Source organism: Miscanthus floridulus, chromosome 2 (genome assembly GCF_019320115.1).
Source record: "Miscanthus floridulus cultivar M001 chromosome 2, ASM1932011v1, whole genome shotgun sequence".
NCBI classification, from domain to species: domain Eukaryota; kingdom Viridiplantae; phylum Streptophyta; class Magnoliopsida; order Poales; family Poaceae; genus Miscanthus; species Miscanthus floridulus.
Genome location: NC_089581.1, coordinates 36,522,539 through 36,544,395, shown reverse-complemented (window position 1 = coordinate 36,544,395; position 21,857 = coordinate 36,522,539). Strand labels below are relative to the sequence as shown.

The 21,857-nt window shown below is 43.8% G+C and overlaps 2 protein-coding genes across 3 annotated transcripts; one reads left to right on the top strand and one right to left on the bottom strand.

Moving 5' to 3' along the window:
• The first annotated feature begins 4,705 nt into the window (after nucleotides 1-4,705).
• LOC136521951 (ras-related protein Rab5A) lies at nucleotides 4,706-8,624 on the top strand. Its single transcript, XM_066515743.1, has 7 exons — nucleotides 4,706-4,872; nucleotides 5,393-5,470; nucleotides 5,550-5,717; nucleotides 6,456-6,504; nucleotides 7,458-7,531; nucleotides 8,074-8,167; nucleotides 8,291-8,624. Exons 1-7 carry the CDS (start codon nucleotides 4,831-4,833, stop codon nucleotides 8,395-8,397), a joined length of 612 nt encoding a protein of 203 aa, XP_066371840.1. The 5' UTR covers nucleotides 4,706-4,830; the 3' UTR covers nucleotides 8,398-8,624.
• Nucleotides 8,625-8,911: 287 nt separating this feature from the next.
• LOC136521938 (uncharacterized) lies at nucleotides 8,912-12,857 on the bottom strand. Of its 2 annotated transcripts, none has more exons than XM_066515726.1 (9): nucleotides 12,619-12,857; nucleotides 11,824-11,960; nucleotides 10,800-10,888; nucleotides 10,569-10,704; nucleotides 10,382-10,456; nucleotides 10,079-10,200; nucleotides 9,911-9,986; nucleotides 9,423-9,482; nucleotides 8,912-9,329 (listed from the first exon to the last, which is right to left on the bottom strand). In XM_066515726.1, the coding sequence occupies exons 2-9, from the start codon at nucleotides 11,938-11,940 to the stop codon at nucleotides 9,201-9,203; spliced, it is 804 nt and encodes a 267-aa protein (XP_066371823.1). In that variant the 5' UTR covers nucleotides 11,941-11,960; nucleotides 12,619-12,857; the 3' UTR covers nucleotides 8,912-9,200. The 2 variants fall into 2 exon arrangements, with proteins under 2 accessions (XP_066371823.1, XP_066371831.1); XM_066515734.1 differs by having other exon boundaries at nucleotides 8,912-9,320.
• Nucleotides 12,858-21,857: the final 9,000 nt, after the last annotated feature.

Here is a 21,857-nt window from a genome sequence, read left to right as displayed (position 1 = left end):
CATTCTTTATTCTTTTTTTGAACGAGAACAGGGTTTGCTAACCAATCTGGATGATACACTTCTTTTATAAATCCGGCGGCTAAGAGCCGTTTTATTTCTACCATATAGCCTCCTTCTTGTCTGGCGCGAATCGGCGGAGTTTTTGCTTGATCGGTTTGGCGGTCGGCGAGACATTCAAGGAGTGCTCGATCTTCTCCCATGGTACTCCCGGCATGTCTGTAGGTTTCTAAGCAAACACATCGGCGTTGGCACGTAGGAAGGAGACGAGCGCACTTTCCTATTTGGGGTCAAGGTGAGCCCCAATCTTCACGGTCTTGGAGATGTCAACGAGGCCGAGGCTGACCTCCTTGACTTCCTTGGACTTGGCAGAGGCGCGAGGAAGCTCCAACTCTGGGATCTCCATGTCATCGGCGGGCGTAGTCTTGGCTTCGGCGAGAGCGAGACTCTTTGTCTCATAGGCATAGACAACGGAGAGGTTGGCCTGTAGAGCCTGGACTCCTGCAGGCGAAGGCATCTTCATCACCAGATATGCGTAGTGTGGTACGGCCATGAACTTGGCCAGAGCTGGCCGACCAAGTATGGCGTGGTAGGCGGTGTCGAAGTCGGCGACGTAGAAGTTGATATGCTTGACGTGGTAGTTGCTTGCCGTGCCAAACTATACTGGTAGGGTAATCTCTCCAAGCAGTTTAGAGGCCCTACCTGGCACCACACCCCAAAAGGTGGAGTTAGAAGGCATGAGATCTGACAAACCGAGGCCCAGCTCTTTTAGGGCTCTAGCAAAGAGGAGATTCAAAGCGCTCCCACCGTCGATGAGCACTTTTTTAAAGAGCACCTTCTATACGGTTGCATTGAGGATGAGGGGAAAATGCCTGGTGTAAGGAATATCCACCCACTGGTTGGCCCTACTAAATGTGATGGGGACCTTGGACCATGGGCGATAAATGGGGTTAGCGGTGGCGTCTTCCATAGTAACAAAGAGCACCCATCGTGCGGTGAGCTTCTGCTCTCTTATGCTCTTAGTAGAGGTGAGACCCCTGAAGATGGTGGCGACCACCTTATCGTGGTCCTAAAACTCATTGTTGTTGCCCCTAGGTGGTCGGTGACCTCTAGCTCCCTTGTTGGTGTCGTCATCGAGCCTCTTATCCTGGAACTCCTTAGTCAAACCAATACAGTCCTTTTTCTTATATTTGGCATTCTTATGAAGAGGGCACGGGCCGTCGAGGATCTTTTGGTATTGTTTGTCATAGTTGCGCTTGGCGCGAGGTTGACTGACGGCGGCGACGATGTGTTCTGGCCGGCGGCGGCGATTTTGGCTAGGCCTATGTCCTCCTATCCAATCACGGCCGCTGTCGCGATGGTAGCTACGATCATCGGGGCGGCGGTCATGGTGGCGCCGGTCATCGGGGCGGTCATCATAGCGGTGAGATGGGTGATGAGTGCCTACATCCTCATTGAAGCGCACCTCAGCTTCCTCGGCATCGGCGTACTGATTAGCCATAGTTATCATCTCGCTGATGCCGGTGGGCGGCTTGCGGTTGAACTTGGAGTGGAGCTCTCGATGGTGGAGTCCTCGGATAAAGGCGGTGATGACCTCAGCTTCTGTGATGTTGGGAATATAATTCCTCATCTCGGAGAAATGTCGAATGTAGCTACGGAGGAGTTCGGACGACTTTTGGTTGATGCGGCTGAGATCATGCTTGGTGCTGGGTCGAGTACACGTGGCCATGTAGTTGTTGATGAAGACTTTCTTCAGCTCTTTCCTAGGATTCGATGGAGTCTGGCACAAGGCTGGTAAACCAGCTCATGGCGAGTGGCGTGAGCATGACGGGGAGATAATTTGCCATGACGCTGGTGTCTCCTCCAGCGGCGTGGATAGCACTGGTGTAAGCCTGCAGCCACTGTGTCGGGTTCATTCTTCCTTCATAGGGCTCGACCCCAGTAATCTTAAAACCATGGGGCCACCGAAGTGTTTGGAGTGCCCTTATGAAAGCTGGAGGCCCCTTAGGGTTGTCAACACCATCGTTTGCAGCGTTGCGGTCAGGGATAGGCTCGAGAGCTGAGTTCGGGTTACTGTACTCCTGCTCGTACTCCTGGCGGTGACGCACTTCATCTTTGTGGTGCCCGAAGCGACGTTGCTTGATACGCCGTTGCGCATCCCAGAGGTTGCTGAGGTGTACTCAAGCGTCCTGTTTGACCTCCTGGTCGTGTTGGCGATGGTGTTCAGCACGATGACCCTTGGCTCCCCCCTAGAGAGGTAGCGACTGGTCAGTGAAACAGCTTTGACTGGGGTGGCGATTAGATCTCGGCGCAGCTGATCGGTGAATCATGCTCATAGAGCACAAAGGTATCTAATCCTCATGAATCTCATTGACCTGACAGTGAGCTGCTTTAAGCATGGTGGCGATCTTGGCGAGCTCGGGCGTTTGAGGGAAACGAGCGAGCTCATTGGCGGCTACTGCCAAATTGGCGCTTAGAGTCTTGAAGATGTCATGGCCGTCAACGCAGAGAAATTCTTCGTCGAGGTCATGATGGAGCGGGAGCGGTCTTCCTTGAGAATCGAGCCGATTATTCTGAGCTGCCTCGGCCCTCGCAATGGCTGCCTCATTTTCTCGCCGCTGCGCGCGGTTGACGTTCTGGTTCTCCCGAGCAACACACTCCTCCTCGGGTTTGCCATTCTGAGGAGGACTGTCAATGCTGACATTGAAGATCGTACCACCCCAGAAGGGTGGAAGGAGGAGTTGCTCAGAGAAGGTTTTGGTGAGGGTCTCCGTAGAGCCCTGAGACTCGGAGCCTGGAGTTTCTTCTAGGATTGTCTAGAGGGGCACCCTGGGGCTCCGGCCTAAGTGTAGCATGTTGACGGCTGGCGAAAGCTGGACAGCGACCTAGTCGGCGAGTAGATGGGCGCAGTCCACCTGGTTGGCGAGTTTGCCCCTCAGGGCATGTTGGTAAGCAGCGATGGCGGCGTTGGTGAACCCGAAGGGTAGGGCCGTAGCCCATGTGGTTTTCCAAGCAGCCTCCGATAGATCTGGATCGGAGGGTGGTCGGCGCTGAACCAGAGTGTCCAGAGCCAATTCAACGGTGGAGAGACAATCGGCGAGCTTCAGTCCGACCCGATCGATGGATTCGATCAGATCGTCGTTGTTGATCTGCCTCCTCTGGTAGTGAGAAAGCGGGCAACGAGTTGTTGCTGAAGGAGACCTTGGAATCGACTCTGAGATCAGATCTGTAGTTGTAGGTGTGGGGGTGGTCGGTGCAGAATCGATCTGCACTGGCTCGAGGAGCTCTCCGACTCCGTCAGCGTTGATGACCCATGAGATGGATCTGACCGTAAAGATCTGGCCGGGCTACGAAAGGGACAAAGAGCCTGCAGAAAAAGCCATCTTGTTTGATAAGGAAACAGCATGCACACCCCTACCTGGCGCGCCAACTGTCGATAGAATATCGTCGGTAGTCCTCCAAGGGGTATCCCACGATGGTAGATTGATCGGTAGAGGAGCGTGAGATCAAGAACAAGAAGGCAACAGAGACACACGAGTTAGACAGGTTCAGGCCATCAGTATGACGTAATACCCTACTCCCATGGTCTGTTGGTTTGTATTAGCTATCGTATGATATGTCATGATTTTAGAGGGGGTCCCTGCCCGCCTTATATAGTCCGGGAGGCAGGGTTACAAGTTGGTTAGATCTGAGAGATAACCGGAAAGTAATAACAGATTACAAGAATCATGGGATCACACGTATCCTAACAGATCTCGTAGCATCTTCAGGATATCTTTCCTATGTCTTGCGAAAGACGCCAAGCAGAATCGTGCCCCACAAGGCTTCATCTTGTGGGCTGGGTCACCCCTGGAGGCGCAGCCCATGTGGTCTGTCGTGGGTATCCGGGGTCGTACCCTCACAGACGGTGTCACTCCCCATGTCAAGATGTGGGTTGGACATCGCCACCCCACCCCACGTTGAGTTGTTGGGCGAGCCGCCGATCCCCATGCCAAGCCGCAGTTGGGCTGCCTCCTCCTTGCGCCACGCCTTGCCGAGCCATGGGAGAAGGAGAAGGGGGAGAGAGGGGAGAGAGAGGTAGCTAAGGACTAATGAAGGAAAAATGACTCACTTACATGTGGGTCTCGTGTGCAAGGATATAAATGAGATATATTTTCTCAAACTGTCGGAGCAACCATCCCCTAGATTTACAAATCATATTTTTCTCAATTCTCTACGGCACTTTAAGAGAAAGAGGAAAGAGAATCATGTGAAGATGCTCTAGAAGGATAATCAAATGTAAATGCTTTGAAATGTTTTATTTAATTAAAAATTCATGATGCTGGGTATATAAGGTGAAACTTTGACTAGTAGTTTATCTTTTGAGATTATAAATTTCAAATAGAGATAGTTAAATATTGATAACACATTTTTTTTATTGATCAGCATCAATCTCAATCAATCTATCTAATTGTTTTCATATTGCTGGTCAAATTGAAATAATGTGGGGATCATCGCGGCAAGCGTGTAGAGCAACTACCCAAAGATTACCTAAAAAAACTTACATTTTTGAACAATTGAATTGAATATAAAACAATGGGCTTGGACTAACGCACTGCATTTGTTAAGCTTTTCAGTAGGTTGAACAGGCCCTGGGCAATTATGTAACTTTACAAGGGTTAGAGTGGAAAACCCCTTTTCTTATAGGAAAAAAACGAAGGGAGAAGCATATAGCAACAGCGGAACACGGGAACGGCGGAAGCAAACAACTAGAAATTCCCCAGCCCTGTTCCTTGCGTGCGGTTTGATCTCGTCGGAGGCCGGCCGCGGTTCCCCAATCCGCCATCGAATTCGATGGCGGCCAACGCCGGGAGCAAGATCCGCAACGCCAAGCTGGTGCGAATTCCTGTCTCGAGCGCTCGATTTCAGTTCTTGGTTTCGCCGCAGATCGAATCGCGGCCGGCCGGATCTTGATCGCCGGTACTGGGCTACATGGTGCTTAGCGCGTGGGGTTGTTACGATCGTATACTTTCTTTGCCTGTGGATTATTGCGCCTGGACAAATAGATGAGGTCCTTGCGTTATGGTTGTTGCCTTGTTGGTAGAAGTTTTTTAGAATTTATGTATGCTTTTTTTTTTTTGCGAATTCTACAATTTATGCTTCTGGATAAGTGTTTTGGCGTCTTGGTAATTTATGCACAGAGGAACAGTAATCGTAATTTTAGCTGGTAAGGTTGTCAAATGTAGAGTGATCAGTTTAGTTGACCTTTGATACTGGTGGTAAGTGGTAACTGGACTTTTAAATGGTCCCTGTTCATGAATAAATTCCGTTGCTCGAGGTTTTAGGGAACTTGCAGTTTGCATTTTAATCATTCGTCATGCGAATGCTAGTGTTTCATTATATTTTGATTTGTCAGGTTCTTCTTGGAGATGTGGGCGCTGGCAAATCTAGCTTGGTTCTTCGGTTTGTTAAGGGACAGTTTGTTGAATTCCAGGTGAACCTATTGAAATACTTCTCGTGCTGAAAGAGCGGATCGTTAGCTTTTGTCCTGATACATTGGTCCATCTTTGTAGGAATCAACAATTGGAGCAGCTTTCTTTTCCCAGACCTTAGCAGTCAATGATGAGACTGTTAAGTTTGAAATCTGGGATACTGCTGGGCAGGAGAGGTATCATAGCTTGGCCCCCATGTACTATAGGGGTGCCGCCGCCGCCATTGTTGTCTATGACATCACAAATCCGGTTAGTAATACACTAATGATCTACCTGTTTTATAGATAAACGAATGAATTAGGAATTCACAGTAGTTTTCCCAACCTTGTAATTTTGTTGATGACTTTTTGTTAATGCAAAATGGTTAAAACTTCTTTTTTTTTTTTTACTGAGATGCCATAAATGAAGTTAGCAAAAGTTTTCTGATGGTTGCATTCATGGTGTACTTGTGAGGCAAACAGTTTAAACTAGATTTTGATTTTAAATATGGCAAGTGACAACTTCTAGTTTGCCATCCTTACGGTAATGCAAAAAATTGTTGACCTTTCAATGTAGGTGTCTAAGAGGTACCAGTGGTGTGGCCTATGATTATGCATACTTCTATTTGTTGCCAAAATACTTTGGTAACACATAGTTGACAATACACCCAGTGCTCTGCGCTTATCATTGTGTATCTATGTCTAACTTGTCTGACCGATGAACGATGAACACTTTCTACCCTGATATTTTGTACATCTCTTATTTTGGTAGCCATATTCCAACTCAATTTCTACCCTGAGATGTTTGTACATCTCTTATTTTGTAGCCATATTCCAACTCAATACACGGGTCCCTGTTTGTTCATACTTCATAAAGGAATTGAGAAGCAATATAGCATTCTAATTCAATCATACAACTGTTCTATTTCTTATCCCTATCTTAAGTGCAATTACTCCACCCAAGTTCATTTCTTTCTGTGTACTTAAACATTATTGCGTTTACCTTTAGGCCTCCTTTACCCGTGCCAAGAAATGGGTTCAAGAACTTCAAGCTCAAGGTACATCATTTTTCTACATGAATACTGAGGATACTCCGTTTATTTTAGTTTTTTTTTCCTGCCAAGAATTGGTTTGTTGTGTTAGAAAATGAAAACATGATCCTTCCATTTCTCCTTATAGTTGATAGTTAACCTATATGGCATTCATCACCCAGTGTCTGGTTTTCAGTATTCACTGATTGTGTATCTGATGGCCTTCTTTTAAATTTAAATCCCCAAGGCAGGAGGACATAGTAGTGTTAGTAGTGTTTAGTAATTGGTGGATAAAGATCAACGGTATGATCACCAAGCCATTGAGGGCTCTGAACTCGCTAATCATCTTGGGACATGGATGTTTTGGAAACATTGAAAAGGATGTGTTTTTTAATGGGGCTTGCCTGATGTGCTGCGAGTGGCTGCAATTAGCTAGAGAGGTAGCAAATCTCTAGGGTCTGGCCGGTGCTAGGGCATTAGCACAGCTTGACATGGATTCAATGCAGTGGATTGCAGGTTCAGTTGGTTGTTTTGTTCTTTTTTTCAGCGGCACGTCTGTAACTTTAATAGTTTGTTGTGTGTTGTATTTCTAGGACTTTTTCCCCCTTAATTAATGCAGTAATGCACAGCTCCTGCACATTCGAGAAAAAAAAATTAAATCTCTCCAGTCTAACTTTTTCAACCTGTACTTGTTCATTTAATTTACCCCTTGTATGCTCCATGTATGCTATTTTTTTTTTAATTTCATATAGTTCCTGCACTGCTAAATCATTTAGGAAGAAATAGGGTTAGTGCATTTCCTTGTTTACACTGTTGTGAATTTATTTTTCCCTCAGCATTTGATTTCCCTTGCCCCCATTTCATGTTTGAGTTTTTGGGTATGGTTATTGAAAATGTGAATGGGCAGCAACCAAGCGAATTGATAGTTATATAGGTTGTTGATACACAAGTAATGTTTTTTTCCCTTTGCTTTGGTGTAGGAAATCCGAATACAATAGTGGCTCTTGCTGGAAACAAGGCTGATATGCTAGATGCGAGGCAGGTGCCAGCAGAGGTATGCGATTCCTTCTTCCCTGTCTTTCCTCCTTTCCACTTTCATTCCACACAATCTTATCTCTAATATGTGTAGTTACTAATTAGTTACCTTATATGAAACTGTATGTAACCAATTAGTCATTAAGGTGCATGTACTCATCACCGTGTCATAGAATGTAATTGCTTTTTTTTTTTTGTGTATGACAGTTTGGCCACACTATAATAAACTCAGTGGGAGTGGATTTTAATGCAGCCTGCCTATTTTTGTTCTTTAAAAACTCTTTACAAAAAAACAAAAAAAAAATCATACCGCACTAGATGTACTGTCGCATATCTTAACTTCTATTATAAGATTCGCATATCTGCATTTTTTGTTTAGTTTGCTGCATCAATATGAATGAAGTATATATGGTTAAGAGTCATGCTATTATTAAGTATAGCTCAGCTATGCTGCCAACTTCTTTATGTTGTTTGTAAAATCTTGCTTGCTTGATGTAGCCTATGGGTGTTACAGTAGGTTCAATTTTGTTGATTTGTGTGCACGGTGTTGGTTTGGTGCAGGAAGCAAAGACGTATGCCCAGGAGAATGGGCTCTTCTTCATGGAGACATCTGCTAAAACTGCAATCAATGTGAATGACATTTTTTATGAGATTGGTGAGTTGAGTACCGTCCTAGTGTGGGCAGTCCATGGGCTGAAAATCAGTTGTACAGGTGGATCTTTAGGCTGTAGTACTATCTAACTTTTTACACATTAATTGTCATTTGTTCCCATTGCAGCAAAGAGATTGCTTCAAGGGCAACAGGCTCCAAGCCCACAGGCTGGAATGGTTCTGAATCAGAGACCAAACGAGAGGATGGTCAGCTCTTCTTCATGCTGCTCTTGAAGCTGTGTTTCAACCTCATAGTGTTGTTATGAAATGTATCAGAGGAGGTCAAGCAAAATATCCCATCTCGCCTGTGTGGCTGCCTTCCAGGCTGATGTGCTCCCCTTCTCCTGCTCCTCGTTTCTTTTCACATGTTTGTCATGTAAATGCCAATACTAGAATGTCACTGCATGGACAGAAGTGTTACCAAAGTGTTGATTGTGCTCTTATCATTTGAGTGTGCCCCTCCTTAAGTTCTCAAATTTGCATATATACAAGGTGGAGTTTCATTTGAGTTTTTAGCTTGGTTACTGAACGGATGCTATATCCACCGTGAGTTCCTACTGACTTTGTAAAGCACGGTAAATTCAGGTACAGTTTCACTGCTGCCGCAACCAAGAAAAGAAAAATGTCCTGTTAATAATGTTTCCTTTCTAAATGGCGCATTGTCAATTTCCAAAACAGTATTTTTTTAGGATAATTGTATTGTTGTGGGTACTACTGAATCACAAATGCAAAGTACAAAGCACCGGGATTGTCCTGTTGAACAAACCATCCATTTAAATGCTCTTTACATATACACATGGCGCAGATGGTGTAAGCAGAACAGCGTGCTGGATCTCCAGTACAAACCAAACTGGTCATGAACTTCCAGCTTTGCTAAAAACGGTGCAATTTCACCTAATCTAGCTTGTTTGCTAACACTTACATATTAACTTTCTCTAGTTACCCTGATATCCATAACTTTACAGATTAAGGTCACGCAGTGATGCCAGGAAGACCAAATCATGTTGATAGTTCTAGGATCCTCTTGGCTTCATCCATCATGGCCATTTTGCCAGTGTTTTCATCACACCTTTTAAGATCTTCATGAACCACATTGTGTTCATTACAAAGAGCACTGATGGCACAACAAATGTCAGGTAGTATCCAAAGGCATGCATCTGCATTATCTATAGTCAAGTGTCAGATCACAAAGAGACAAAGACGTTTATACTTGAGTATATAAAACAGATGAAATACATTTGGAATGAAGATCTTAGTACCTGACTGTAGTGCAAATAGATGTGGTAAAATACATACATGAACAAAAATATCCTTGCCACCTGAAGGAAATATGAACAAATGCTATGATGAGCCAGCAGCACCAACATCAGGGAAAATGAATCTTGTCTACGAAATGGTAAGCCAGGTAAATGATGTTGTTAAAAAAACATCCTAGTACAACAATTGCTGAGACAATTCAAAATTCATGTCTCATATAAAAAGAAGGCATTTTCAAATAAAAATGTGATTATATGGGTGCAGTGACTCACAAGATCATATATGCTCCTTTTCCCCATATACTTTATTTAATAGATACGACTACATTTCATGTGTTCTTTTCTTATATCTCCAGTAATTTTTGGTTTTGCATATCGAAGCTTCACATAGACAATTGCATTATGTTTCCAACAAACAATCATTAACTGTGAAAAAAAAGGAAAGAAAAGCTCTTTTCAATTCAAGAAATACAATACTAAATGGTGCATACCAGCCATGCAACAAACATCAGAATTCCATTAACCAAATAAGCATTTGATTTCTTCAGTCCAGCAGTGTCAAGAAACCTTAAAAGAAAAGAACAACATTATAATCAAATAATGTTGACGATTAAGATTTAATAATTAACTTCAAGAAAAAAAACTATTCAATTTCTTACCATCTCAAGTTTATCTCAGGGGTGGTTGTCTCTGAAATGAGAACCATGTATGTGTAAAACTGTCCTTCCCCAGACAACATTGTGTAAGCTATCGCAACCAGGGAAAGAGTATGGTGGAGGACCTGAAATGGCAAACACATAACCATAAGATAATGCTAGCTAGAGACCACCTCAGAATATTCTACCATGTTGGGAAACTGGTGGCATGTGAACTTTATTCTGAAAAAAATGTTATGTTAAATCAAACTAATTTATGAATATTGGTTGTTGTGCACATAGTTTAATGCTTAAGTTGGCACCTACATATTCCATTCCACCAAGGGAAGGATACAGCCAGAAGATCATTGCAAGATCAGCGATGAAGTAGCCAACAGAAACCTGTCAAGCATTACACCAGGACACAACTATGTTAACTCAAACATGAAATGTAAGTACATCATATAAAGAATAAAAGAAATGCTGATGTATCATAATAAATGATATTCAATACCCCTAATGCAGAAGTGGATATTATTGAATTACGGAATGTAATAGGTCCCTTGACGCGGTCGGAGAAAAGATCAGTCGACATGACAAGATATAATGATACAGCCGTGATAAAAATTGCATGTGCGCTGGACATACCCCTAAAACAAGTATAATTGGTCATCAGCATGAAGTTTCTGAAATGAAAGATGGAATATGAGTAATATAGGTGTACTTGCTCTGACACAATACTGACCTATTGTTCCATTCAATGCGCTGTATTTTTGTCAATGAAGTATAGCCCTTGAAATAAAAGGAGCTCAGTATTCGAGTGAAATCATAAGCCTGAAGGAGAAAGCGTGTCATTTGTCAAAACAACAAACTAGAAGCATGGCTATAAATAATTAAGAACTTATTACGTGGCACACAAAGTCCAGAAGCCTGCAGCCATATATTCTGTCGCATACCGAAATTATTCTAGATGGTTGTTTTGTTGTTACCAAAGGATGGCGGGAGTTGGATAATGGTTATAACTGGCGCCACATGTTTTCTTTGTCCTCTACAACATGAGATGGATGATATAGTGGACTCAGCATTGCTCAACTTTGGGCAAACTGATTTAAACCACTTGTTTAAAACTTGTTCGAGTATATCTTTATGTCAAAAATCAAAGTGCTCAGTCAACATTGCTGGTTAGGAAATTACAGTTAGCATTAATTCATCAACAGTACAACAACTTAAGTGAGAGTGAGAGGTCTGAAGGTTGTCAACAACGTCGGCGATGAAGTTACATTAGAATCAATGGTCAATGGTTTAAAAGAAGGAACCATTAATTGGGGTTGCATCTCATTTCCTCTCTATTGATAAGCCTTGCAAGGGATAAAGTCAACGTGTTCAGTCAACATTGCTGGTTAGGGAATTACAGTTAGCAGCAAAACTATTGATAGTGCAATAACTGAACCGAGAATATGGGAGACAAAAATTACATTTAGAATATTGTAAGCTCAGTTCGTCTCCTTTCAATTAATAAGCCAGCAACTAGTCACTCGTATCCATGGTAGTTAGCCTTTCACACCATTGGGTACAACAAGCTGATGTTACTCATTTGGGTTAGTAGAAAAAGTCTTCCATTTGGTGTAAATAATCTCTAAGAAGGTAATCATCCTGGGCAAACGAGTAAGCTACAAGCATGGATCGGCATTCACATCAAGTTTGATTACCCAATGCAAACGTGTACCATAAGTCAACCACTTGGGCACCAGAACAGTAAATCAACCTACCATCTTGCAGAGGACAATGCCAATGAGCACAGAGGTGTACGGAACGAGTGGATCAGCTAGCAAGTAGTCCCTCATCACCGCCTGAGCTTGATACTTGTAAGCAGTCATCGCCGCCATCTTCGCAGCTCAAACAACACCTGCACCACAAGACATATTCCAAGATCAACCCACATCGAAAGAACAATTGCTAAAACTGGATCTTGTGGTGCTCTCAAACATATACCAAAACTATCCTAGCAACACAGTTTTTAATGCTAATTGATCAGCAGCATTTCCTCACAGGTATTAGCAATTCGGTCCAACATCGCCCATAAAACTTGATGGCTATCAAAAGTACAAAAACCAATCACACACCATTGCGCAACCCGTGTATGATCACACCGTCAATCTCTAAAGCAAGTCGTCATGGCACAAATACCACAAGATATCATCAGGTCGGCTCGGTGTCGGTGACACAAGTAGATCTCCATGCACAGGCACAGCAACATCAAACCGAAGCGCCGCATGGTACGCAAAGGCAATGTACCTAACCTGTAACCTGCCACCAAATGGTGACAGCACGGACACTCGATACATCAAGAAACGCCCACCGACGACAAGAAGCCGAGAACAAGAAATCCCCCCAAATCGTAGGAAAGCAAGTAAAGCCTAAGATCCGTCGGAGAGGGTCAACTCAAGTACTCAACCCAACCCCACCGAGAAAGAATGGTGGGAAAACAGAACAAACCAGAAGGCTCAAGAAACAAACGCCAACAAACGATCCGCGCTGGGGGCCAGCAGAGCAGGGGCTATTACCTCGCGCGGGGAGCGGAGCTCGCGGGCGTGTTAGGATTGGGAGATGCGGCGCGGCTACACGCGCGGAACAGGAGTTTGGGAGGCGGCGAGGAGGAGGGGCAGGCTCAGCTCCATTTCTTGGGTGGTGCCCTCTCGTTGTGCTGTTGGCCTTGGCGGCGAGGGGGAGGGGAGAGGTAGCTGCTGCGTGCCACTGCCACCATCCCTGCGAGCCTTTTCCTCCGCGGTTGCCTCATTTGCAAATTGCAACCACCCTCTTGATTAAAGTATGCGCCTTGGTTAACACACCAGCATTAAGTGCTTAATCTGCTGGTTGAGAAATCATTTTTGTGCGAAGACACACACAGCTTGTTCTTTTTTTCAATACAGAGCTTTTATTCGGCGAGAGGAAGTTAATCATCGAGCAAACCGCAAAGGCTACGTTCGGCTTATTCCATATTCAACTTGGTCGGCTTATTTTTTTAGTTAAAATAATATTTTTCTCTTATAATAATTCAGTCACAACAGTATTTTCAGCCAGTTTCAGTCAAATTTTAGACCAGCGAACGGGGCCAAAGGCTAGTGAGTGAGGGAGGGACAGAAATGTCATTTGACATGGCAATTTCAGCTGCAGTTCTTCAGCGTTGCTGTCAGCTGGTAGTGGAGCTTGGTCACTGTGATAGGCTGGATTCAGATAAGGTGCATTCGGTGAGCAGCTGCACATACGGAGTACATGACATGTTGGACCCGTTCGCTGGTCTAAAACTTGGCTGAAACTGGCTGAAAACACTGTTCCGGCTGAATTGTTTTGAGAGAAAAACACTGTTCCGGCTAAAAAAAATCGAACAAGTCGAATATGGGGTAAGCCGAACTAGGCCGTTACCATTCAACAACTAAGATTCTATACTAAGATATCTAAATTGACAAACCGGACAAAAGGTAGATATTAATTTCCCCTATCACATCTTAAAGTAATAATCGCCTAGTGTATTTGGGTTTTATAGCAATCTAGTGACTTTGGTCATCTATGTAGCAATAAATCTATATTTGAAATCCTTAGAGCTCCTATGAGACAAATATGTCGTCTCACATAGCAACAAGTCTATATTTGAAATCGTTAGAGCTCCTACGAGACATTGAGACGTAGCAACAAGTCTATATTTGAAATCGTTAGAGCTCCTATGAGACATTGAGAGCTTTCACTGTTACAGCCTGTTCGGGAGGCCGTATCGTATCGTGGATTATTTACTGCTGGCTGGTTTGGTGTGAGAGAAAAACACTGTTCCCAGCTGGAAATTTACGATCGTTTACGAGCAAGCGAACAGGCTGTAAACTCATATGTCCTTATCATCAAGAAAGAAAAACTCATATGCAATTTCTTTGTTTGAAACCCCTATTTTCATGTACTCATATTGATCAAAGTCTAGCAATAGAGCTGCATGCTAAAGTGTCTAATTACATGCCTTGAAAGCGTCATAGATTTTTGACTGAAAATGTTTTGTTACAAGTTTAACGGTGTAGCCCAAAGATTTTATGGCGCTTAAAACTCAATGGATACGCTTTAAACATACACGTCTAAGTCAACTAGGTCAAGTAAAAGGAGATAGAGACTCATTTTGTGTGGAGGATAGACTATTCTATGCATCTTGAACGGCTAACCTAAACATATATAGGTAAATCACTAACACGCCTACACCGCTACTACTAATATAGTACTACCTCAGCCTCGAAAAGATGCAATTTTGGATTTAGATTGAGTCAAACTTTCTTAATTTTAATTAAATTTATATAGATTAGTATTAGTATTAGTATTTATGGCTCAAAATAGATATACTATACAAATATTTCATAATCAATTTAACAATATTTATTTGATATTATATATGTTATTGTTTTTATAGAGTAGTAAAATTTAACACTGTTTAACTTTTTTGAAAAGTGGTAATGATATTTTTTTACCGAGAAGTACATCTTCCAATGCAAAATGATAATTACATTTTCTTTCTTGAACGGGAGAGCGAGTACATCGCACACGAGTGGCTCATCACTTGATGAGAGGCTATAACAGTCCAGTGAGTAGTATCCAGGACGACTGTTTTGACTTCGCAGGTGAGCCTGACCGAAATTTTTATTTTTTAGCTTTTTTTTGAAAATTTTTCATAAATATGTCTTCGAAGGTAAGATTTTAAAATTTAGACTCTTAACTCGGTGTCATCGTTGCTGGCGCCGAGTTTACACTGCTCGGCGCCATCGTTACTGGCGCCGAGCTCTTGGGCTCGACGCTGACGTGGTGATGATTTGGCAGGCAGCTCGGCGCCATAAATCTTGACGTCGAGCTTGGCGCCATGATCTATGGCATCGAGGTGGTGTTTAAACCCCGGCCTCAGCCTTCATGTCCGAGCCTTCTTCGTCTTCTTTCTCCTTCCTCTCGGGCTTTTTTCTCTCCCCACTTCACCCTACCTCACGAATCGGCATATTGGATATTGAAAACTTTGATTTGATCCATAGATCTTCGAGAGCAAGGTATCCTAGCTCCCCTTCTAGTTTTTTTTGCATCGTCATTACTTAGGGTTTCATGCAATTTTTAATATTTGTATTATACAACCCTAGGTTTAAGGTTTAATGTTAATTGCTTTCGGTTCTTAGAACGAAATTGGTTATATTATAGTTATGGTTCTCATTAATATTAATTTGTGATGTTTTAATTTTTGTTTGTTAAATTATAACCGTTTTGTTAGATGCAATAAATGTATCGGAAGGAGTTTTGGCGAAAACGGGGTCGTCCTCGAGAATTATACCCCGACTCGTCTAGCAAAGATGTCCCCGTCCCTCCTGACCTCCATGTCCATAACTGTAACTGTGGTTTCCCGGATGATGTGTTTTAATCGAGACATCCAGACACAATGGCGCGTTGCTTCTACACATGCAGTCGTTTTAATGTAAGTAATTGTTTTCACTATCTTTTTTCTTTATTTGTGTAAGTAGGCTACTAATATTTTGTTGAAATCTTATTGTATAGGACCATGGGAGGTGCTTTTTTTTAGTGGATCGACGGTGCAGACAAGTTTGACCCTAGGTATCTCTTTTTCGACGATTGGTATAGAGGGAGACATCCACGTGAGCACTTTAAGCGGTGGGTTCCACCCCCCCTAACCCCCCGCCAATGATGGCTAAAGAGAAGCACCTAGCCACAGTTAAACGACTCGAGGAACCTCCTCTGTGTGAATGCGGAGATCGAGCTGTGATAAACCCTGAGAATACGTTGCAGTTTATGTGTCCAAACAAACACAAAGTAAGTAGAAAGTGTATTTGTTTAAATGTTTATCTCTATAGGTATGTGTACTAATGTATTCTTTTGTAGCATTATGGATTTGCGAAGTGTCGTTTCAATGAGTGGCTCTACGGTCCTAAGAATCAATGTCCGAAGCCACCAAACACAAAGGAAAAGAAGAAAGAAAGGTTAATTTACAAAGTACCTCGAGTCAAGTGCGAATGTGGTGTTAAATTCAACTATGGTCTAGTTCCTTCGGAGCTTGGAATAGGCCTTTTAGTCCTGGATTCGTGCTCCCGATTGGGAAACCGGGACTGAAGGGGTTTCCCAACCAGGAGTACAACTTATTTATGTACTAGTGATGTTAATTACTTTCGATTCTTAGAACGAAATTGGTTGTATTGTTGTTATGGTTATCATTGATATTTATTTGTGATGTTTTGATTTTTGTTTGTTAAATTACATCCATTTTGTTAAACACAAAAAATGTATCGGGAGGAGTTTTGGCAAAAACGGGGTCGTCCTCGAGAATTATACCCCGACGCATCTAGCAAAGATGCCCCCGTCCCACCTGACCTCCCTATCCCTAATTGTGACTGTGGTTTCCCGGCCCACGTTTTTTAATCAAAACATCCGGACACAGCGCGCGCGGTGCTTCTACACATGCAGTCATTTTAATGTAAGAAATTATTTCCACTATATTTTTTCTTTATTTGTGTAAGTATGCTACTAATATTTTGTTGAAATCTCGTTGTGTACGACCATGAGAGGTGCTTTTTCTTTCAGTGGATCGACGATGCAGACAAGTTTGATCCTAGGTACCTCCTTTTCGATGATTGGTTTAGAGAGAGACATCCACGTGAGCACTTTAAGCGGTGGGTTTCACCCCTCTAACCCTCCACCAATGACGGCTAAGGAGAAGTACCTAGCCACAGTTAGATGACTCGAGAAACCTCCTCTGTGCGATTGCGGAGATCGAGCTGTGATAAACACTGAGAATACGTTGGAGTTTGTATGTCCAAACAAGCATGAAGTAAGTGCAAAGTGTATGTATTGAAATGTTGAGCTATATGTGTTCATGTACTAATGTCACTTTATTTAGGTGTTTCAATGGTGAAGTGTCATTTCAAGGAGTGGTTGTATGGTACTAAGAACTAATGGCTGGAAGATCTGCGAAAGGTTAAAGAAAAGAAGAAAGAAATGGTAATTTACAAAGCACCTCCTGTCATGTGCGAATGTGGTGTTAAATCCAACTATGGCCTAGTCCCTTCGAAGCTTAGAATAGGCCATTATTACGGCCATATGGTTGACTATGATGAGGTTGGTTATTTTTGTGGTAAACATAAAATCGTATTTTGTTTCTTTTGCTAAGACATATATGATATAATTTTTCATTTGAACAGAGCACTACGAATGCAAGTGGGAATATTATGATGGTCAAGCTAAGTTTTTGGATGAACTGAAGAAGAGGCAAGTAATTACACGGAAGAAGAGATATGGACCTGACTACGTCAACCTATTCATAAAAGATCACAAAGAAAAGATGCGTGAGTTTGCTAGACAGCGCGGTATTTATAACCCGATCGATGTTGGGCTTAATAAATAGGGATTGGAGAGACGGATGACGTTAGAGAAGGAGAAGGCAAGAAAGGAGGCAAGGGAGGAGACATGAGTACAGATGCAGGTCTTGAACGAGCATGTTGTTGCATTATGTGCAAGTGGGTGCTTGAAAGCCTTTTTTTCGTTGCCTGATTTTAAATATAATATAATTATTTTGCTAACTGATTGCATTTTATACATGAAGGGATTGGATGCAACGAGGATCATGCCACAGAGGTGGATCGTGCAAGGTATGAGGAAAAAAGTTAGATAAGCATAGAACGCGAGCTGATCACACTGTTCAATCATCGATTGTGTTGTCTGATGATGGGAACAGGATGAGGACGACACTGCTAGGTTAAGCGATCTCATCGCTCTTGCTGAGGCGGGCTTATAGGCGAAGGAGGTAGATGACGACACTGGCAGGCGGAGGGGGAACATCCACATTGTCAGGAATGTCTCCTGCAGCATAAGTAGAGAAATGAGAAAAGAATAAAAGAAATAGATGTAAGGAAGGGGGTAAACTCCCAATAACCATGCGGATAAGACACTTACTCTGATAATTCTTTGTCAAAGAGATCTCATGAGTAGGATCGGCCACAACAATATGAGTCTGACAAGCATCTCCAACTATCTCATTGGAGGACAGATTGAGCATCGGGAACCGTAGGTGCAACCTCTACATCCATATCAAGTTTCAGGACGGGAGGGTCGAAGTGTGCCTGCTGACCCATTGGTGGGGAAAACCCATGAGGGATGGGATCAACTAACACCCGACGTACAACCACGTTTAAACATTGCAGCTGGCTCTTCAGAGCCGATCTCACATAGTTCTCCTACTGATCCGCACATCCAATTGGGATCATTTGCCTAAGGATGTTGAGAGGAGAACCTAGGTACAGTACACCCTCAACTGCAATGCCATCATCATCATCATCATCTCCAAGGCAATATAGCTCCTCTCGAGCCCTTGCAACCATCTCACTAAATAAAGGCCTATCATTGAATAGCACAGGCGCGCTTTGCATATCAACAAACTCAACATATCCATAGCGATCGCTTTCAACGGTGCCTCCATAATATATGGTCACTAGGTTGTCCATCTATTTCAAACGCGTAACGAAACACATGTCCTTTAGTCCAGATTAGATGATAGATAGTACCTAACAAGTACTTTCTAACTACAAACTAAGTAAATAAGATAATAATTACATATATATATATATATAGTGTACTCACTAAATAGCTAGATCCTATTCAGTTAACTAAATATATAACTACCTATCTAAGTAGCTATCTAACTATATCTTTGTACCTATATATCTATGTTTCTATCTATCTACATATCTATCTCACTAGATCACTAACTAAATCAACCACCTGAGTCATCACATTAACTAGTAAATAACAAATGCCAAAACTACTATACTACAATCAAAGCTAACTAAGTATGAACATTGCAAATTCATAATTTTTACATGTCCAACGACGGTGGCGTGCGGCGAGGCGGCGCTAGCGGCCTGGGGCCGTGGGCGGCAGGCACGGCGGGCACCGGCGAGGGCCGGGGCCGGCGGTGGCGCCAGCGAGGGTGGCATGCGGCGAGGCGGCGCGAGCGGCCTGGGGCCACGGGCGGCTGGCACGGCGGGCGTGGCGCGGTGGTGGGCGCCGGCGAGGGCGTGGGCGCTGTAGTGGCCGGGGCCAGCGGTGGCGCGGCCGGTGCCGGGGCCGGCGGTGGCACGGCACGGGCGCGGCGAGGGTGCAGGGACCGGGGCGGGCGAGGGTGCGGGCGCGGTGGCCGCCGCGGCCGCGGCCAAGGGCGTGGGGAAGGGCACGTGTGGCCGGGCGCGGGCGACGGCGGCGGTGCGCTGCTCGGGCGGGGCGCTGGCGGTGCGAGAGAGAAAAGGAGAGGAAGAGAGAAAGGATTGGGGCCCATACGTAAGGCAGGCTTGGCGTCAGTAACAACGGCGCCGAGCTGCATGTCAAATCACCGCCATGTCAGCGTCGAGCCTAAGATCTCGACGCTAGCAACGATGGCGCCGAGATAAGGGTCTAGATTTTAAAATCTTACCTTCAGGAATATATTTGTGAAAAATTTTCAAAAAAAAAAAGCTAAAAATAAAAAATTCGGTGAGCGTGAGCTGCCACTTTTTCCAGAAAAAAAAGTGCTATGCGGTTACACCAACTCTGTTGGAGACGACGATAAATAATTGATTGAACACGGCCCGGTGGGCATCACTTGCACCCTGCTACTCTGGTCTGGTGCACGCGTTACAAAGCTTGTTCCTGTCGCAGATTTCGCTCGTACGTCTGCGACGCGCTACCACTACCAGCCGCCTCTCGTTTTCGTTTTCCCCCCGCTTGCGTTGCGGCTTGCATGCACTTCCGATGGTTGTGCGGTGCAGCCGCGCAGGTCACACTCACACGGGTCACACGAGGCAAATCCTCAGATCCGGTGGTGAATCGGGATCGGTGCTGGTTACGTTAATTCTTGGCAGTTCCACGCTGGACGAACGTATCGAACGGGCCCTTAACTGAAATTTATCTTACTTGATCCAACTTATGAAAACGTTATAATCATCTACAATACCAAATCATTTTCACTAAATTCACGATGAAATGTCTTGATAGTGTATGTATGCGCGATCACAATTTAGCAAATGATCACTCCTCCATAGACCAGCGATAAAAAATCAGACAACTCCTTCACTTTTCATTTTAAGAAAAAAAATCATTCCCGTAGCAGTCCATGAGCTCTGCAGGGGCAGTTATTGTTTCCCACTCTCCCCTCCGCTCCTTTTCTTTGGTGATGTCAGCATGACATAAGATAGAAAAAAGCAAAATATTTATTTCAAATTGCTATAATTTTTAAATGTTATATCCATTTTTAATTTCATCTGCACCGGTATGTTCTACATGACGAGATGAACAAAACTAGATCCCACTTACATATATTTTGAAGAATTTTATTCTAGTAGTAGCAACTTATATGTACACATATAACTCATAGCATATAACTTATGCCAAAAACTTAGAAAACTCAAGAGTTATGCTGCACAACTTATGTATATAAGTTATTAAACCGAAAGAAACAAAATACCTTATAACTTATGCAAAAACTTAGAAACATAAAAGTTATTAAATAGAAAGGGACGAATTAACTTATAACGTACACCAAATCTTAAAAACACAGAAATTTATGAAACACAACTTATCTACACAAAAGTTATCAAAACATCTTGTATACATAAGTTATTGTCGGTGCAGAAAGTGACCAACACGTAAATATTTATAGTTTTATCGTACGTTGTGATCAGAGGTGGCGTAGCACTCAATGACACAGGGTTTATATTGGTTTAGGCAATATGCCCTACATCCAGTTTGAGTCGGTCGGTGACTTTATTCTTGAGCCCAGGTACTCGAAGTTTGCAGTGAGGTTACAAATAAGAAAGAGAAAGATGGGGAGTACAAAAGGTCCGGTCGGACTCTGGTCAGAGGGGCCGAGAGTAACGGGAGCTTCGCTATGTGCTATGTGTTCGAGCATGTGCTCGAGGTTTGAACCTGGTGGTTCTGTTGTTGTGTACTAGTGAACTTGATCGATCTGAATCAACTTGTTGTGTTGGAGAGAGCGCATCCTCTTTTATAAATGAAGGGAATGGCCTTACAAGTGAGAGGAAGAGAGTGCGTATGCTTACTAGTCTTATTGCCCATGTCGACGGGTACAAGATGATGGTAGGCGTCCATAATACTGTTTAATGTCAGATGCACGTGGAAGGTTACGTCGTCTTCTTTAGATATGACAGACGTCGGTGCCTGTCACACTGTTGATACCCAGAGGTATGCAAGGGGTTTTACCATGTTCATCTGGTATGGTAAATGCCAGTGCCCACAACACTGTTGATGTCTTAGAGGCAAGTGGGGAGAACCTTACCGTATTTATCTGGTATGGGAATTGATGGCGCCCACAACACTGTAGGGGAAAATATCGGCACCTACAACACTACTTACGTTCTGTCAAGCCAGGGAGATCGCAGGGTACTATCTTGCAGGTGCACAGGGTATGGTTCTTGGTATTGCGTTTGACTTGAGTGCGCTGCCTTACTTTCTCTGTCCATTTCCTAGTCCTTACCGAGCGGGCGTCCCTGATCTGTTGGTCCTAGTCGGCTCTGATTGCGCCAGTTGGAGAGGAGCTATAAGCAAGGGTCCGGCGCATTCCCGGTCAGAGAAGCGGGTCAGAGTCGGAAGTGGTGTTTGGCCAGGCCTTTTGGTCAGAGAGGCCCTCCGAAGGCGGGCTGGAGACCGAAGCGAGCGCTCCGATCGGAGAGGTGGGCCGGAGTCGGAAGCGGGCGCCACTCCTCCTCAGCTAGACCTTTCGATCGGAGATTGGATCGTCCCT

Bases quoted from the DNA above. Each gene is read 5' to 3' on its own strand.
- LOC136521951 (XM_066515743.1), top strand. From the start codon at position 4,831: ATGGCGGCCAACGCCGGGAGCAAGATCCGCAACGCCAAGCTG. The intron at 5,471-5,549 runs GTGAACCTATTG...CCATCTTTGTAG, and splicing joins GACAGTTTGTTGAATTCCAG to GAATCAACAATTGGAGCAGC. The intron at 6,505-7,457 runs GTACATCATTTT...GCTTTGGTGTAG, and splicing joins TCAAGAACTTCAAGCTCAAG to GAAATCCGAATACAATAGTG.
- LOC136521938 (XM_066515726.1), bottom strand. From the start codon at position 11,940: ATGGCGGCGATGACTGCTTACAAGTATCAAGCTCAGGCGGTGATGAGG. The intron at 9,483-9,910 runs GTATGCACCATT...TATTTCCTTCAG, and splicing joins TGATGTTTGTTGCATGGCTG to GTGGCAAGGATATTTTTGTT. The intron at 9,330-9,422 runs GTACTAAGATCT...ACTTGACTATAG, and splicing joins TCTATTTGCACTACAGTCAG to ATAATGCAGATGCATGCCTT.